General features: G+C 54.9%; 3 protein-coding genes across 3 annotated transcripts in view; 1 reads left to right on the forward strand and 2 right to left on the reverse strand.

The window, feature by feature from the left end:
- Positions 1-14,692, forward strand: part of LOC125724130 (uncharacterized) — a 170,890-nt gene that overhangs the window by 76,909 nt on the left and 79,289 nt on the right. The window lies entirely within an intron of this gene.
- LOC125724127 (germinal-center associated nuclear protein-like) lies at positions 1,346-13,649 on the reverse strand. Its single transcript, XM_049001090.1, has 8 exons — positions 13,574-13,649; positions 3,334-3,468; positions 3,078-3,231; positions 2,603-2,867; positions 2,353-2,450; positions 1,890-2,278; positions 1,534-1,785; positions 1,346-1,450 (listed from the first exon to the last, which is right to left on the reverse strand). Exons 1-6 carry the CDS (start codon positions 13,630-13,632, stop codon positions 1,994-1,996), a joined length of 996 nt encoding a protein of 331 aa, XP_048857047.1. The 5' UTR covers positions 13,633-13,649; the 3' UTR covers positions 1,346-1,450; positions 1,534-1,785; positions 1,890-1,993.
- LOC125724128 (germinal-center associated nuclear protein-like) lies at positions 9,448-11,804 on the reverse strand. Its single transcript, XM_049001091.1, has 5 exons — positions 11,562-11,804; positions 11,349-11,478; positions 10,981-11,160; positions 10,735-10,885; positions 9,448-10,640 (listed from the first exon to the last, which is right to left on the reverse strand). Exons 1-5 carry the CDS (start codon positions 11,731-11,733, stop codon positions 10,554-10,556), a joined length of 720 nt encoding a protein of 239 aa, XP_048857048.1. The 5' UTR covers positions 11,734-11,804; the 3' UTR covers positions 9,448-10,553.

A 14,692-nucleotide genomic window follows, 5' to 3' on the forward strand; every position in this document is an offset into this window, starting at 1 on the left:
GATAGCGTTAGAGCCGCCGAAGCCGGGTGTGTGCTGAGCAAATCCGCCGGTCTGTCCGAAGGCAGAGGTCTGGGGAAAAGCCGAGTTCTGGTTAAAGACAGAGCTCTGACCGACCCCGGCCGGCTGCCCGAAGGAGGGCGGCGGGCCGAACCTGGTGTCGCTCTGTACAAACGACGGGGTCTGACTCCCAGAACCGGGCATGCCGAAGGTCGGGGCCTGTCCAGACGCCGTCCCGCCAGGCTGCCCGAAAAGGGATCCGGTCTGGCCGAAGGCAGACGATGTACTGAAGAGCGAGGTCTGGCCGGTGCCCTGGCCGAGGGCAGGCGGCTGCACAAAGGGGCGTTCTGCTGGCCGAAGGAAAAGAGCCCCGAGGTCGGGGCGCGCGGAGACTGAAACGCTCCGCCTTGTGTTCTGCCGAAAAGCCCAGACGGATTCATTGTGTAAAAAGCCCAAAAATACGGCCTTCAAAAGTCGAAACAGAGTTCTTACAGCGCGGTAGATTTCGGCGTCCTTCGGCCTGGGAGATTATATCCGCGCCTGTGTCACATCTGCGGAAATATACAAACTGGCAGCTCCCCTGGCCTGGTCACTGCGGACACTGCGCTCCTTCTGCTACAAAAATGGGCACAGAAACAGTCTCAACTGATGAGCACAGGGTACTTGGGGTCTTAAAATGTGAGCACCTGTGTAGGCACAGGGTCAATACCAGGGCAAGTGCAGGTGGGGCAGCCATCTTTGGGGAGGGCACTACGATCTCCGGTACAGACAGTAACGAAGAAGGCAAGAAAAGTGGTGAGGAGGAAGAGGAAGGGCCCAGGGACTCGACGTCAAGCCAGGTACGCAGCTGGTCCTCGAACCTGCAGATCCAAGTCAAACAGGAAATGGCTCAATGTTTATGCCACAACTCACATGAGAGAGTACACGTGTGTAGCATGTCTGTTCTCTGTCAGACCTGCGGCTCTGTTCTTTCTCCTCCTCAATGCGAGCCAGGAGGTCCTGGGGGCTGGAGGCAGCATCCAAAACAGGGGCAACACCGGATCCGGACTCAGGGTCCTCAACCATGCTGTGAAACAGCTTCTGTTGAAGACGTGGCCTGGCCAGTCGAGGATGAGGCCACATGCTCTGGTGACACCTGCAATGGCAGAGACTTTGGATAAGAAGCCAGTATTGTACACCACTCTTGGGGATATGAGCAAGACTGGAAGCTGATGGCTTTCCCTCTTCTTCCATTTAATAGTAAATAATATTCATTAAATCTGCAGGTCACTGTTAACAGTCTATCTGGAATGTGTTAGATTTACATGGCTGGCTGGCTCTTACCCTGCCTTCCCCTGCTGCTTGTCCCTGTGCGTCTGCTTTACGGCATCCACCCAGCAGGACGGCGGTATGAAGCCCTGCAGCCCATCGCTCAGGAAATACACCGAGATTTCTCCGTCGTCACTGATGACATCTGAAGATGGTGGGATAGGTTCACACCTGCATGGCATCCCCAGTAGGCCCCCCCAAACGTCAGACCCACCCCACCCCCCTCACCTTCACTCACGGGGCACCCAGGAGGGTTCCAGTCCCGGAGTTGGTGCTCTACACAGAGCATGACAATTTCGTCCCAGGGCACCTCCCAGAAAGTGGGCTCCTTGTCCGGCCCCCCACCTCGGCCCACACAGTCCTGACGCAGCCTCTCCAAAAGGTTCTCCAACTGGGACATAAGGAGTGGCTGGCTGTGGCGGGACCATGGGATTTGAGATACGTACTGGAAGATGGAGGCAACCAGCTGGCTCCAAGGAGCTGGGTGGGGGGGAGCGGTGGCAGCAGCAGAAATTTAAGGAAACAGACTAAGAAGCAGCCACTTAGCAAGAAGTCCGAATTCCGAATCTGAGGCATGGACATACCCCCCACGGCTGGCAGCGGCCAGTCGGGCAGCCGCAGGCTCAGGACTGCCCCCTGGAGCCACTCCAGGTGCTCAGCCGAGTTCCAGAGCAGATGTGGTAGGCAGTCACCACCCCCTGGCACCGAGAACTCTGCCACGGGCCAGGAGAGGCCAGCCAGACTCGGGGACGACAAGGCCAGCCAAGAAAGCCAGGACAGTGTTGTAGAGGCCGATGACGGGTGCAGGGCCCTGGGAGGGCAGTCCCGCCATGTCACGGTCCCTCCGATCACGGTGAAGCCTACCAGCAAACTCGCGGCAGAGCCCGGCCTCCACAACCTGCACCAACGTCTGCGAGACGAGCCGGGCTGGTGCCGTGGAGCGGGCAGCGAGCCACCTGACGGCATGGCGGATCTGCGGGGAGACGGGGGTGATGGTCAATGGGATGGTTCAATCTTACCGAGGCCAGCGACAACATGCACACTCACCTGCTCGGATCCTTGGGGTTCGTTCGTGGTCTCGGGGATATGGACGAACATGTACTCTGAAATCAAACCTTCCTCAATGAGTGTCTGAAGCATCAGGTCTTACAGGGAAAGGAAACCGATGGTCAGACAGGAGGAACAAACCAACTGTATTAGCTCTGCATACGTAAACATAGCCTCAAGAGAAATGCTATAAGTAAAGTAAGCGAATCCCACGCGACACCTGTTGTCATAGACACGGTTAGTGTCACACCTTCCTCTAGCCGTTCATCGCTGGCCCTGTGCCCAGCCTGCCCTGGGACCACCACCACCAGAGGAAGGGCCTGTGGCCAGGCATTAGCCTGCTGGATCTGCCGGAGTTGCAGCAGGGCGGATAACAGGAAGATGTCCCCGTCTTCCTCATCAGCCCCGGGACTGACTGCCGAGGGCAGCAGCATCAGCAGGGCGCCCATGCCCATCAGCCCCTTCCGCTTCTCCAATGCCAACTGGCCTTCCTCGCTGAGGGGCCCGCGGGCCACCTGACCCACAGTGAGAAACATGGCCTCACTTCCTGCACTTGCACCCTTCGCAAACATCTGTGTTACCACAGGACCTGCTAATATCACATAGTGCCAGACTATGCTAGGCTATGTTAAGCTATGCTAGACTAACATTAATGACAGAACATGCAACACAGGGGCATGAAGCCTGTCGATATTCATCGGCAAGTTCCCCCCTATCTGCCACACCTTCACACACACGTGCACTGTGTGCATGCGCTCCCCCACGCTCCGCAGGCCGCTGCTGATGCTCAAGGTTTGCATGTGTCCGTTGGGGACCATCTCCCTGTGTTCTTGCTTCTCCGAGTTACCGAATTTGGACTCCAGCCATTCTGTCAAAATCCTGCATCAGAGATGGGAGGGGGGCACAAATGTAAGCTCCAGGACCTCTAAACCCAACTAACACCCAATCCCTCCCCGAACGACACCCAGTTCCCCCACTTACTGGTTAGCAACACTGGCATCTCTTTCATGATCACTTGGCAACAAGAGGGCTGCCTTCCAGAAGATTGTGTCAGATGGGTTCGAGACGCTTGCTGCCACCAGACTGAGCAGGTCCAGTGGCCCCCACACAGATTCGCTGAAGTGGATGGAGATGTAGATGAGCACATGGAGAGTGATGGATGGCTAACAGCTACTCTACAGTAGCACCATACCTCAGGAGCTGCTGGTAGAACAAGTGAACCTTCATCTGATGCTCGGTTTCCCTTCGCATCTTCGCCAACCTGCAGAAGGCAGCAGAGTGTCAGCATCGGTACACTTAACACTACAGCAAATCAATGGCCAGCAAAATAAACGGACAGGACGGAAGTCATTTTGGGAAGTACTGTCTAATTCAGCAGAGGTGCCCCGATCCAATATTCAAGATACCTAATCAGACGGATCGGACATCGGCCACATGTGACCGATCCATGTTCAATAATTATTTAGTTATTGCCAGTCTATTTCTTCTTATACTGAGTGGTACAATCAAATCGCACAACAGCTTTCCCCCCTTTTTTATTTTTTGTGGCATTCAAGCTGAACGTTAACGCTTCCTCGGTTTTTTGACACTCAGTGTGTGTGAGTGCAGTGACTTCCCCTGCTATGACGTCATGTGCATGTCCTTTGTAGTGGAAGGATCAGGTGATGGTAGCAAATGCAACTTGCATGCTTGCGAAGCAAACTAACATGTCTAAAACCTGGAAGAATTTTATGCTTGAAACAACCAGTAGCACAGCGATTTGCGATCTTTGTAAAAACAAAGTAACATTCAGTGGAAAATCCCACTAATAGTGCACTCAATTAAGGCAATGCAAGTAATATGAAAAAAAGCGATGGATTTGGAAGCCAGCTTGGGCTGTTTTGCGCACTCGCTATAGCTTGATACACGAGGTGCTGCTATCACAGTGAAAAGTGACGCATGCCACTTGGGTGTACTTGTGAAGATATTCAAACAACTGCAAAATGTCTCAAAAATGCTCAATACAAGATGCACAAAAGAGGTGGAACAGTATCTTATGTATGTTTCTTGTGGGCTAATTAAAACTTCTTTTCCATTTGTATTTACTAGCTTGAAAAAAAAAAAAAAAGAGCTTTGGTACTGGATCATACTCATAATCAGCCAATACCTTATGTTCAGGTATCAGGATTATATTGGCACTGAAAAAGTGGGATCGGTGCACCTCTATTATGAATATTAGGTCAGCATTATTATGCTGTGAGAGAGATGTACCTGGTGCAGGAAACAGAGAGGTCCCCAGCGTGCCCCAGGTTGACCACGCCCCGGGCCAGCCTGTCCAGGCAGGGTGAGGGGGGGGCACTGGGGGCCAAGGCCTGCAGCCTGAAGCGGGGGTCCACACAGCCAGGGGCAGCAGGAAAATCACGCATCTGTCGCTTCAGCTGCCTGCGCACGGCCACCACATCACGCCACCTGCAACACATGCACAGGGTGAAGCCCGGTTGTCGGCGAGCATGTGGGCAAAATATCTGGTCCCCTTACCACTGCCCCTTACCTTTTGATGAACCTGCGTATACTCAGAAGCTCTGCTTCCAGGACGTCTTGGGCCAGCAGGGTGAGCTCACCACACAGCGTCTCCTCCAGCAGTACCTCACACACGTCTTGTGAGCTGCGAGCCACACATTCTGCCTGCTCTTCTTGGGCACGCCTGGCACGAAGGGGCATGCGTTCAGCCTATATACAGTTATCTGAACACTCTCTATGACCTCTGATCCCCCTTGGCTCACCAGTACCTGATCTCTGTTGAGGCAGTCTCCACGATGCAGTCGCGCAGCACCTCCTGTGTGATCTCGGCACACAGTGTCTTGCTGAGCCGGGCCAGGAGCTCCTCGTGTTCCTGCTTTCTCCTGACAGAGACAGGCCCATCAGATGGCACATCCCCTCAAAATGCACCCACCCCTCCTCCCCAGCCCAGACAGGTGAGGCCTACCTGGCTTCCTCCATCCTGCGCTTCTCCTCAGCGATATGCTCCCTCTCTGCCTGGATCTCGGCAGCAGAAACCTCCCGCAGCATCTGCTCCACCACCTCACTCAGCACTGCCTCCACCTGGCCGTTGCACATGCTGCAACAACCCATCCACATCACCAAACTGGTGTTGGTTGAGTGTGACAACCCTCTAGAGGCCACTGCTCCCTATCTGGCTCACGCTCCTACCTGAGTGCAGCAGAGATGTACTCGGCTTCGGTGGCAGCCACGTCAGCCACCTCGGCCTGCACTACCTCCTCCAGCATGGCCTCTACCTCCGTGGCGATGTCCTGCAAGGGGGGGGGGGTTATTTGTCATTACTATGGCAATACCAACACACTGCTACTGGGTTGACACGCAGCAATGAGCAATCTATCACCTGCTCTGTGTAAACGGGCTCCGGTGGGGGAGGCGTAGGTGGGGCGACTGGTGGTGCCTCCGACGGAGATGCCCCAAGTGCTCCACTCTCCTCTCTACCAGGGAGGCCAGCTGACTCCGCTGGGTCGCTCGGCATCTTGGATCGGTGCTGGAGGGCCCGCGCATCCAGCTCAATGGGGGGCCTCTGAGGGGAGGCTGCTACAGCGTGGGCAGGAAAAATGACAAAATTACAATCAGAGGCCAGAAGGTGGACGAAGCGTAACAGTTAGCGGAAGGTGGAGTGCAGACGCACCAGCCCTGGGCACACTGCCTGCCTCCGCTGGCTGCCCATCCCCACGGTACTTGTTGCGGCTGTCAAAGCTGTTGACGGGTGTGTGTTGGGGTGGGTTGGGCAGTGGCGCGCCGTTGACCACTTGGCCCACCAGCACCTCCCGCTTCCTTGCGATGGCCACAGAGCGCTTTGGACGTGGCTGGATCTCAGGCTCCTGGTACGCTGTCCGGCTTAGCTCCACCATGCTAGGGGGAGGGCAGAGCTTCAATAAAATATACCACCCATCATAGATTAGCACCCCCATCAGAGATAAGCCACCCTGCCCCCAACACAAAAGGGACAACGAAGCACAGCCCAGCCTTACCCTGCATCGACCGCGAGCCCATACTGCAGCGCGAGGTCCGAAGCCTCGCCGGCATTCTGGAACATGAGCATCCGGACCAGGTCTTCGACCGGGAATGTGGTGGAACCACGGGAGCTGTAGGCCACATTCAGGGCCCGCAGAGCCTCACGGCGCACCTGTAGGGGGCACCAGAGCGGTCCAGGTAAGTGAGGTATTGGGGCTGATGAGGATGTAGGGAGCGGAGCAACGGCTCCCCCACCTGGTCGAAGTAGCGGTGCAAGATGCAACCAGCCAGATACGAGGCCACCTTGACCAGCTTGAAGAACCTCACGAAGTTGTTGCTGTTGACAGCGGCAAAGGCCTGGACGGCAAACTTCACCTCCGGAGAGTTTCGGAGCTCCGCCCGGAATTGCTGCACCTCCCTGCAGGTAGGGAGGGAATGAAATGTCAGCTGGAGAGGTGCCACGGTGACACGGGACACCGACTGCCGGCCAGCCACCCACCGGAGGATGTCTCCATCATTGAGCTTCAGGAGCACGCTGTACTGCCGAAACTCTGCCTCATGAGGGCAGTAGATGTTCTTGCTGGCCAGGTCCTGGTACATCTCCTTGAGGCTCTGCAGGCATTTGGTCAGGTTTTCATTGTTGATCTTAGCATCAAAGGACATCATGGGCTCCTGGCACAGGTGGTGTGCGCAGTGGATGTGGAAGCGGGCGCACTTTTCAATAAGGGACACCGTAAGCGGGTCGCACAGGTGCTGCTGAGTGATATCCTGCAGATGGCCCAGAAAAAGGATCAGGGCGAGGCCCGCAGGGCACAGGAATAATGAGACACGGACTAATGTTGCTCACCTTCCGGATACCTCGTGTGCGGTTCCACACAAAGTCATACCAGTCACGGTAGTTGTCCTCACCCTGGTCCATGACCTGGGTAACCAGGTAGTTCATGGTCATGTTCAGCACAGTAAGGGGCCGCAGTTCATGGGGGAGGGGCTCCTCCTGGTCAGCAGAGGACCTGCTGTACTCCTTAATGGCAGCAGTGTGGTCCACCTGCGTGGGGTGCAGAGGGTGATTTGCAGCCTGTGGTCTGTCAATTCATGGCGGGGAGGGGGAAGCATTAGGAAAGAGGGGCAGGGGTGGTGATACCTTCTCCGTGTTGGGGATGACCTCAAAAGAGCTCAGTTGGTTCCGGGTCTCCCTCATGTAACGCTCCTTCTCCGGACACATGTCAGGACACGTACCCACAAACACCTTGGACAGATCCAGGTCGGTCCTCTTGGGCCGAGCTGTGCCAGAGGAGACCGTGTCAGCTGGCGATTCACTTTGGGGTGGGAGGGGGGGGTGGCTCAGCAACGTGACCCTAGGGGGACCTACCCTGTCGCAGGATCTTGTCCCGCTGCTCTAGCAGACGATACTTCTCCTCTGCGGTTTCAGCTACCTGGCCAATCAGGTGGAAGAGGGGAGAGGGGAGGCTGCTGGCTAGATGTTCGGATTCGAGGCCGTCTGGGCTGGGCTCCATCTGCGGCTCACTCTCAAACTGCAGGGCCTTTGTCGCCAGGGGTTTCTTGGCTGGTGACCTGAGAGGGACAGACCAAAGGCTGAAGAGCTTCTAAAAGCTGGCAAAACCTGGGCTCCTTTGAACACCTGGCCAGTAGGGGGCATAGCAGCCAAAGAACTCAGTTTGACTTTAATGTCACGAATCCGAGCCTGAGGTAAAGAGTTTCATTACCAGATGACCTAACATAACTCAAGCTGCTTGGAAAAAAAACAAACAAAATGTATACATAATAAAAAACCAGAGTGATCCAGATTTTTTTTTTTTTTTTTAAAGAACTTGCATTGGGTTTCAAAAAGGTGATTTTCTTCCCTAACTTAATTTAATAAAGACCCGGCCATCTTATTGTAAAATTGAGTTATTTACTCTTACGGTAAGAGAATGATTTAAAGACAAGATTACCCTCTGGATAGGGATGAGCTGGAGGACCAGCCGGAGGTGGATTTGGAGAGGGCTTTGCAGACAGGGGCTGACTCAAAGCCTCCTGCCTGGCTCTGAGGATCAGGGTCATCTGGAGGCCTTTGGCCCTTCTCTCCTGGACCTAAGAGACACACAGAACCAGTTCATCGAAACAGCTGACATGGGAATGAAAGGCTGCAACGAGTCACAAAGACCCCGCCCTGGCCTTGGCTCGATGCACAGATAGAGAGCACCGTAATAGTCACTCACTCTGCTTCTTCCTCTGCCAGAAGATGGTGAGCTAATGCCTGCGCAGCAGTTTGCCCTTCTTCTTGGCTTTGGCAGCAGAAGCCTGAAAGATACCAAAAGTCAGTGAGGAAAGCCCGGGAGATCATGGACGAGAGCACAGCCTAATGAGTACAGCGACCAAGCCCCCCCCCCAAAGGTGTGCAAAGCCATTGCTCACATGGTCGTGGAAGTGCACTATGGCCAGGTTCTTCTGGGGCCTGCAGAAGATCCGCTGCACACGTCCGAACTGGCGGAAATGTTCCCCCAGGATGTCCTTGCTGTTAAGACTGGCTGGAATGTTCTTGCATTGGAGCACCATGGCTTCGGAGGGTGACATCCCCCCCAGGCTGTCTGTGCTGTCCAGGCGGCGGGCACGTCTCACTGTTGATGCTGCCTCAGTTTCGGGATCTGTGGCAAGTGTCACAGAGTTCAGTTTTTCAGACTATACTTGGCTTCGAACCCAATGTGCTTCTTCCTGGGAGTACTCACCCAACTCCTCCGCCCTCTCAAGGACCTCCCGGGTTGGGGCCTGTGACCTTGGCGGCGTTGAGGGTGAGTGGCTGGTGGTCGGTGCCATCGAACCCTGGTGCTCCGCCTCCCCCCAGTCTGGCTGTGGCTCCTCACTCCTCTTCGGCTCTCGCCGGGTCTGTAGGGCCGGTGTCTTCAGGATGCTGGTCAAGGCACTGCGAAAGATGCTGCTGACAGGCCCCCGGCCCCGGACCAGGGGCCTCTTGGGAGGGTGCCTGGGGGCGGAGTCAGCACCAACTTGGGGCTCCTCTGATAAATGCTCCACCATCTCCTCCTTCCGCTTGGTACCCTTAGCCGCTGCCTCCCCTGCATTCTCCCCCTCACCGCCCCCCCCCACGGACCTCACCAGACACAACCCCAGCGTCAGTCTTGGGTTTTAGCGGACCAAAGCTGACAGCACCAAACAGTGGCCGGGGCTCATGGAGGCTAGAGGCAGAGTACCTGGAGACAGAGGCGGCCTGGGAGGTCCCCCCACCCAGGCCACTGCCAGCACCAACGGAGGGTGCTGCTGGTTTCGAGAAGCTGAACTCCTGGGTGGTGCTGGGATGTGCATCTTTGGTGGGGAGGATGCTGCTGGACACTGCGATGGGCTGTGAGAAGCTAAAACCTAATGCTCCAGAAAGGAACTCAGAGGCAGCAGGAGCAGGCCCACTGCTGTCCATACTGGTAGCGGTGGTGCTGGATGGGCTGGAACCAAAAGACTCGGACACAGCCTGGGACACAGCCGGTTCAGGACTGGCGCTATAAATAGGTTTGAACACAGCTGCGTCTGACGGCTTGAAGCTGAACTCTGAGGTGCTAAATCCGCGGCCCTGAACGCTTCCAGGGGAGAATACCGAAGAAGACCCTGTGGACAACTGTCCGAATCTCAGTGGTTGACTAGACCCCGAGGAGGGGGGAACAGAGGAGGCGGAGATAGCGTTAGAGCCGCCGAAGCCGGGTGTGTGCTGAGCAAATCCGCCGGTCTGTCCGAAGGCAGAGGTCTGGGGAAAAGCCGAGTTCTGGTTAAAGACAGAGCTCTGACCGACCCCGGCCGGCTGCCCGAAGGAGGGCGGCGGGCCGAACCTGGTGTCGCTCTGTACAAACGACGGGGTCTGACTCCCAGAACCGGGCATGCCGAAGGTCGGGGCCTGTCCAGACGCCGTCCCGCCAGGCTGCCCGAAAAGGGATCCGGTCTGGCCGAAGGCAGACGATGTACTGAAGAGCGAGGTCTGGCCGGTGCCCTGGCCGAGGGCAGGCGGCTGCACGAAAGGGGCGTTCTGCTGGCTGAAGGAAAAGAGCCCCGAGGTCGGGGCGCGCGGAGACTGAAACGCTCCGCCTTGTGTTCTGCCGAAAAGCCCAGACGGATTCATTGTGTAAAAAGCCCAAAAATACGGCCTTCAAAAGTCGAAACAGAGTTCTTACAGCGCGGTAGATTTCGGCGTCCTTCGGCCTGGGAGATTATATCCGCGCCTGTGTCACATCTGCGGAAATATACAAACTGGCAGCTCCCCTAGCCTGGTCACTGCGGACACTGCGCTCCTTCTGCTACAAAAATGGGCACAGAAACAGTCTCAACTGATGAGCACAGGGTACTTGGGGTCTTAAAATGTGAGCACCTGTGTAGGCACAGGGTCAATACCAGGGCAAGTGCAGGTGGGGCAGCCATCTTTGGGGAGGGCACTACGATCTCCGGTACAGACAGTAACGAAGAAGGCAAGAAAAGTGGTGAGGAGGAAGAGGAAGGGCCCAGGGACTCGACGTCAAGCCAGGTACGCAGCTGGTCCTCGAACCTGCAGATCCAAGTCAAACAGGAAATGGCTCAATGTTTATGCCACAACTCACATGAGAGAGTACACGTGTGTAGCATGTCTGTTCTCTGTCAGACCTGCGGCTCTGTTCTTTCTCCTCCTCAATGCGAGCCAGGAGGTCCTGGGGGCTGGAGGCAGCATCCAAAACAGGGGCAACACCGGATCCGGACTCAGGGTCCTCAACCATGCTGTGAAACAGCTTCTGTTGAAGACGTGGCCTGGCCAGTCGAGGATGAGGCCACATGCTCTGGTGACACCTGCAATGGCAGAGACTTTGGATAAGAAGCCAGTATTGTACACCACTCTTGGGGATATGAGCAAGACTGGAAGCTGATGGCTTTCCCTCTTCTTCCATTTAATAGTAAATAATATTCATTAAATCTGCAGGTCACTGTTAACAGTCTATCTGGAATGTGTTAGATTTACACGGCTGGCTGGCTCTTACCCTGCCTTCCCCTGCTGCTTGTCCCTGTGCGTCTGCTTTACGGCATCCACCCAGCAGGACGGCGGTATGAAGCCCTGCAGCCCATCGCTCAGGAAATACACCGAGATTTCTCCGTCGTCACTGATGACATCTGAAGATGGTGGGATAGGTTCACACCTGCATGGCATCCCCAGTAGGCCCCCCCAAACGTCAGACCCACCCCACCCTCCTCACCTTCACTCACGGGGCACCCAGGAGGGTTCCAGTCCCGGAGTTGGTGCTCTACACAGAGCATGACAATTTCGTCCCAGGGCACCTCCCAGAAAGTGGGCTCCTTGTCCGGCCCCCCACCTCGGCCCACACAGTCCTGACGCAGCCTCTCCAAAAGGTTCTCCAACTGGGACATAAGGAGTGGCTGGCTGTGGCGGGACCATGGGATTTGAGATACGTACTGGAAGATGGAGGCAACCAGCTGGCTCCAAGGAGCTGGGTGGGGGGAGCGGTGGCAGCAGCAGAAATTTAAGGAAACAGACTAAGAAGCAGCCACTTAGCAAGAAGTCCGAATTCCGAATCTGAGGCATGGACATACCCCCCACGGCTGGCAGCGGCCAGTCGGGCAGCCGCAGGCTCAGGACTGCCCCCTGGAGCCACTCCAGGTGCTCAGCCGAGTTCCAGAGCAGATGTGGTAGGCAGTCACCACCCCCTGGCACCGAGAACTCTGCCACGGGCCAGGAGAGGCCAGCCAGACTCGGGGACGACACAAGGCCAGCCAAGAAAGCCAGGACAGTGTTGTAGAGGCCGATGACGGGTGCAGGGCCCTGGGAGGGCAGTCCCGCCATGTCACGGTCCCTCCGATCACGGTGAAGCCTACCAGCAAACTCGCGGCAGAGCCCGGCCTCCACAACCTGCACCAACGTCTGCGAGACGAGCCGGGCTGGTGCCGTGGAGCGGGCAGCGAGCCACCTGACGGCATGGCGGATCTGCGGGGAGACGGGGGTGATGGTCAATGGGATGGTTCAATCTTACCGAGGCCAGCGACAACATGCACACTCACCTGCTCGGATCCTTGGGGTTCGTTCGTGGTCTCGGGGATATGGACGAACATGTACTCTGAAATCAAACCTTCCTCAATGAGTGTCTGAAGCATCAGGTCTTACAGGGAAAGGAAACCGATGGTCAGACAGGAGGAACAAACCAACTGTATTAGCTCTGCATACGTAAACATAGCCTCAAGAGAAATGCTATAAGTAAAGTAAGCGAATCCCACGCGACACCTGTTGTCATAGACACGGTTAGTGTCACACCTTCCTCTAGCCGTTCATCGCTGGCCCTGTGCCCAGCCTGCCCTGGGACCACCACCACCAGAGGAAGGGCCTGTGGCCAGGCATTAGCCTGCTGGATCTGCCGGAGTTGCAGCAGGGCGGATAACAGGAAGATGTCCCCGTCTTCCTCATCAGCCCCGGGACTGACTGCCGAGGGCAGCAGCATCAGCAGGGCGCCCATGCCCATCAGCCCCTTCCGCTTCTCCAATGCCAACTGGCCTTCCTCGCTGAGGGGCCCGCGGGCCACCTGACCCACAGTGAGAAACATGGCCTCACTTCCTGCACTTGCACCCTTCGCAAACATCTGTGTTACCACAGGACCTGCTAATATCACATAGTGCCAGACTATGCTAGGCTATGTTAAGCTATGCTAGACTAACATTAATGACAGAACATGCAACACAGGGGCATGAAGCCTGTCGATATTCATCGGCAAGTTCCCCCCTATCTGCCACACCTTCACACACACGTGCACTGTGTGCATGCGCTCCCCCACGCTCCGCAGGCCGCTGCTGATGCTCAAGGTTTGCATGTGTCCGTTGGGGACCATCTCCCTGTGTTCTTGCTTCTCCGAGTTACCGAATTTGGACTCCAGCCATTCTGTCAAAATCCTGCATCAGAGATGGGAGGGGGGCACAAATGTAAGCTCCAGGACCTCTAAACCCAACTAACACCCAATCCCTCCCCGAACGACACCCAGTTCCCCCACTTACTGGTTAGCAACACTGGCATCTCTTTCATGATCACTTGGCAACAAGAGGGCTGCCTTCCAGAAGATTGTGTCAGATGGGTTCGAGACGCTTGCTGCCACCAGACTGAGCAGGTCCAGTGGCCCCCACACAGATTCGCTGAAGTGGATGGAGATGTAGATGAGCACATGGAGAGTGATGGATGGCTAACAGCTACTCTACAGTAGCACCATACCTCAGGAGCTGCTGGTAGAACAAGTGGACCTTCATCTGATGCTCGGTTTCCCTTCGCATCTTCGCCAACCTGCAGAAGGCAGCAGCACTGGTTGTCGCGTTGAATACAGCCGTCTATGGGAGCGAATGCGTCAACAGAGCCGCCATCTTGGGACGGGGTAGAGCTCCTTTTAAATGAATGAACGTCTATCAGGGACAAGCTGGCATTCAGAAATAAAGAACCATAAATGGGCAAATTTGAGAAGCGATTTTTATTGTCTTGGTTCATTATAAATGTCAGACATGTATTTACGACCGAGCCACGAGTAAATCGACAGAGAAGCGGGTTTTCTTAACACAGCCTACTTTTATGTTCAAAATGTAATGCACATATAGGTATTTTTTCATTCTTCCATTCGAAATAAACATACACTACTCTCCTACTACATGCAGAACAATGCAAATACAAAACACAACAAAAAAGGCCAGCAATGTTAGCTGAAAGACCCTGGTAATCTCCATGATAAGCCCCATTGCGTTACCACTCATGCATTTATGCAGGCCGGCCCGTGGCATTGGCAATATAGGCAAATGCTAAGGGCGCCATTCATCCAGGGGGTGCCACAAACGGAGGAAGAAAAAAGTGTAACATTCCACTATTCTTAAAGCTAGTTGGTATTAATGCGTCTTAATATGAAAACAAGCCCACATGAATTTACCTGCTTAGCAAAGCCTATTAAGTAATAATAATAATAATGATGATGATGATGATGATGATACGTAACTTTCCTATGAGCCGCCCCCCTTGTAACCTCCCTCAATAACGAACACAAGTTGATCTCTGATCACGGGCATTTATTCACATATCTATCCGGTCGAGCATGCCGTGAGAACTAGATAAAATAAAGCACATACATCAAAAAATGAATCAGTAAAAACACAGGCATTTTCCTAAAAATAACCAAACACAAACCTAAATAGGCTACAGCTTGCTCACGCCATTAACTTATGACTGCAGCTCATACAATAACTCCAATATCCATGAATATTGACGTTATAACTTAAAACACTTTCTCAGCCGCATAACAAATGCTGCACTTATAACTGAGCAAAACGAAAATGTTACCAGCAAAACTGACCA

This window comes from Brienomyrus brachyistius, unplaced genomic scaffold, assembly GCF_023856365.1.
Source record: "Brienomyrus brachyistius isolate T26 unplaced genomic scaffold, BBRACH_0.4 scaffold55, whole genome shotgun sequence".
Lineage (NCBI taxonomy): Eukaryota > Metazoa > Chordata > Actinopteri > Osteoglossiformes > Mormyridae > Brienomyrus > Brienomyrus brachyistius.

Coding starts and splice junctions, on each gene's coding strand:
- LOC125724127 (XM_049001090.1), bottom strand. CDS start 13,632: ATGCGAAGGGAAACCGAGCATCAGATGAAGGTCCACTTGTTCTACCAG. Junction 3,469..13,573: donor TTCTACCAGCAGCTCCTGAG/GTATGGTGCTAC, acceptor CATCCACTTCAG/CGAATCTGTGTGGGGGCCAC. Junction 3,232..3,333: donor GATGCCAGTGTTGCTAACCA/GTAAGTGGGGGA, acceptor TCTCTGATGCAG/GATTTTGACAGAATGGCTGG.
- LOC125724128 (XM_049001091.1), bottom strand. CDS start 11,733: ATGTCCCAGTTGGAGAACCTTTTGGAGAGGCTGCGTCAGGACTGTGTG. Junction 11,161..11,348: donor AAGCAGCAGGGGAAGGCAGG/GTAAGAGCCAGC, acceptor CTGCCATTGCAG/GTGTCACCAGAGCATGTGGC. Junction 10,641..10,734: donor CCCCACCTGCACTTGCCCTG/GTATTGACCCTG, acceptor CCATTTTTGTAG/CAGAAGGAGCGCAGTGTCCG.